General features: G+C 26.1%; 2 protein-coding genes across 2 annotated transcripts, besides 3 other annotated features; one reads left to right on the top strand and one right to left on the bottom strand.

Moving 5' to 3' along the window:
- Positions 1-696, bottom strand: EDI_261200 (alpha/beta hydrolase domain containing protein 1,3, putative; the record flags this gene model as incomplete). Its single annotated transcript, XM_001735981.1, has 1 exon — positions 1-696. A coding segment is annotated over one exon (696 nt), but the record flags the coding sequence as incomplete, so codon positions are not given.
- Positions 639-721: a microsatellite.
- A 206-nt stretch (positions 722-927) lies between these two features.
- On the top strand, positions 928-2,257 carry EDI_261190 (uncharacterized protein; the record flags this gene model as incomplete). The annotated part of the gene is made up of 2 exons (XM_001735980.1): positions 928-1,356; positions 1,412-2,257. 2 exons carry the CDS (start codon positions 928-930, stop codon positions 2,255-2,257), a joined length of 1,275 nt encoding a protein of 424 aa, XP_001736032.1.
- Positions 2,258-2,275: 18 nt separating this feature from the next.
- Positions 2,276-2,297: a sequence feature (AT_rich).
- A 1-nt stretch (position 2,298) lies between these two features.
- Positions 2,299-2,731: a repeat region.

Here is a 2,731-nt window from a genome sequence, read left to right as displayed (position 1 = left end):
TTTTAACGAAGTAATTGAGTCGTCCAAATTTGTAGACGAATATGCTCGAGGAGTTTTAATTAATGTTCCTGCACATCCACGACAAGTAAATACACACATTCGATAATTCTTTTTTGATGCATAATAACAAAAACGTTCAACATACGATTCTCTTGAACCACCAGCAAGACCATGATAAACTAATATAATTGGTGCATCTTCTGGTAAGTCTGGTTCGTCTAACCAATCTAAAGCAAAATAACCACCATCTGAACTATCAACAATTTGTCTGTTAAATTTCAATGGAACACTAAAACGAATTCCAACATATAACATTTGCTGAACACCTGAACCTATTGACACTGGAAGTTGGAATGGATGAAGAGTAATCTTTTCAGATAGTATTTTGCATAAAGAAGAAGGAGATGAGATGAATGAAGGTTGGTCTTCTTTTAAATTTGGTAGATGAATCAGAAATAAAAATATAGTCAGTGACAATACCATCATTGGGAGATGTAAAGTAAATAGAGAAAAGAAAAGTGTTAGCATTAATATTATTTGTGTATTTTTTAGAGGGTCTTGTTTAAAGAAACTAAAGAATTCTTGGATCGTTAAAAGAATGGATAGAATAAGGGGTTGTATTAACAAGACAAAATTCATTAATTTATTTTTTTTTTTTAAGTTCAATAATCTTTTTTTCTTTAACTTTATTTTCATTTCATTTATTTCAATTTTCTTTTATCAAAAATGTATTAGGTATTTTGAGATAAAAAAGATAAAATTTAATAGAACAAAAGAAATATGAGAGAAAGTTCATAAATGTCATAGAACCATTGAGTCAATAAAATGAATAATAAAGATTAAATTATTTATTGAATTCAAAAACATATAAGAATTTTTCCTGAAACAAGTTTTCTTAACTGTTTAATTCTAATTTATTATATTTATATGCAAGAGCCATGTCAAAATCCAGTTTCTCAAACAAAAGAAGATTTTTTAAAAAAATCACTAGGCCAATCTGGTTTAAGAGTTAAACCAACAATTATTCCAACAAAAGATGGAAGTATTTCTGGGTTTATTGTTATCACTAAAGAAAAGACTTTTCTTATTGTTGTAGAATCAACAATTATTCAAATTGTATTTTGTTGTTATAATTACAAAGGAATAATTGCTGATGCTATTGTATCTCCAAACTTACCACTTAGAATGTATTGTATGAATAACCAAGGTCGAGTATTATATTGTATTGGAATGAAAGACTCTTGGGAAGAAATGGATGAGTGTGATATTAAAGGTAAGTGCTATGCTTATTCTATTATTTCAAATGTTGGAGAACCTATGAAATGTTTTAAAATAACCCAACGATATTTGTTATTAGTTTGTTTTTATTTAATAAACATCATTTAATAAAAAGTTAGTTATTCATTAACAGGGATTTGAAAGAGGGATTAGAATTTATAAATTTGTGAACGAAATTAAGCATAAACTTAATCACATTATAGACGTTGAATGTACTATCCCTTCTTTTGAAAGTATAGCATTGAGTAATAGATATGTTATTGTTACTACTAATGATAAACCAGAAAAAGAAGATGAAGTTAGTTCTGGAGCAATATCATGGATTATGAAATACCCAGGAGGATATATTAAAATAATAGATTTAATTACCCAAAAACAAATTGGGCATTTTGTTGGTTCCACTTATTCTCCTGTCCAATGTATTTCATTTAATGGTAATAGTAGTTTATTCGCTATTGCAGATCAGTCTGGAAAATCAATTAGAGTTTATCGTATTAATGAAGTTGAGTCTGTTAAGAAACAAATTGAATTACTGTATGTATTTAATCGGGGAAATTCACAAACCATAATTAAACAATTAAGTTTCTCTTATGACTCTACAATTCTAATAGTACTTTCAAGTAATTCATTACGTTTTATTCCAATAAATCCAAAACATCAAGGTTTATATGAATCAATTAAAGATGGAAAAGAAAGTCTTCTTATTAAACCATCTTCTAAAATTCAATGTGTTACTGAAATGAATGGGACTTGTGATAGTAAATACAATTTTATTGTTTGTACTGAAGATGGAACAACTGCTATTATTCGATTTGAAAAGAAAAATAATATATTGGAATGGACAGATGAAAGTTTATTGACTTTTGATCTTCTCAGTTTAATAAATTCATTTAAAAGCAAAGACAACCTTTTTGTTAACCCTCTTACTCCATCTCTCAAGGAACGTGAATCTTTATTAAAGTGGTTTATTTCTAATTGAGCGTTCTTATTTCTTTTCATATTTTAAAAATTAAAATAAACAAACTCTTTTTTCAATTCAGAATATGCATCATATTTTGTTGTAATGACTATTGAGTAATGTAATAGAACCTTGTAAGGAAAATCAAACAAGAAACAGGTATTCATGTTCAAAGAAAAGAAAGAATGAAATAGCAATAAAATTCATAATAATAATGATAAAAGAAATAACAAGAGAAAAGTGAATAGAAAAAGAAGAATACAATAAAAACAAATAAGAAAGAAAGTAAATATAATGATAATAAACATTATACAAATAACAAATCTAAATTATTAATAACAAATGAAATTAAAATGAAAAATAAAAGAATAAGAAGGAAAATGAGAATGAGGATAATCAGAAATACTTAAAAAATAAGAAGATAAAGAAATTGTATAATATTCTCCAAGAAGTATATTCAATAATAAATAATAAAATAATAAAGAAAAACAAAGA

The sequence above is a fragment of the Entamoeba dispar genome, genomic scaffold (genome assembly GCF_000209125.1).
Source record: "Entamoeba dispar SAW760 scf_1105229459633 genomic scaffold, whole genome shotgun sequence".
NCBI classification, from domain to species: domain Eukaryota; phylum Evosea; order Mastigamoebida; family Endamoebidae; genus Entamoeba; species Entamoeba dispar.
The sequence above is the reverse complement of the archived record's forward strand: the minus strand, read 5'-3'. Positions and strand labels throughout refer to the sequence as shown.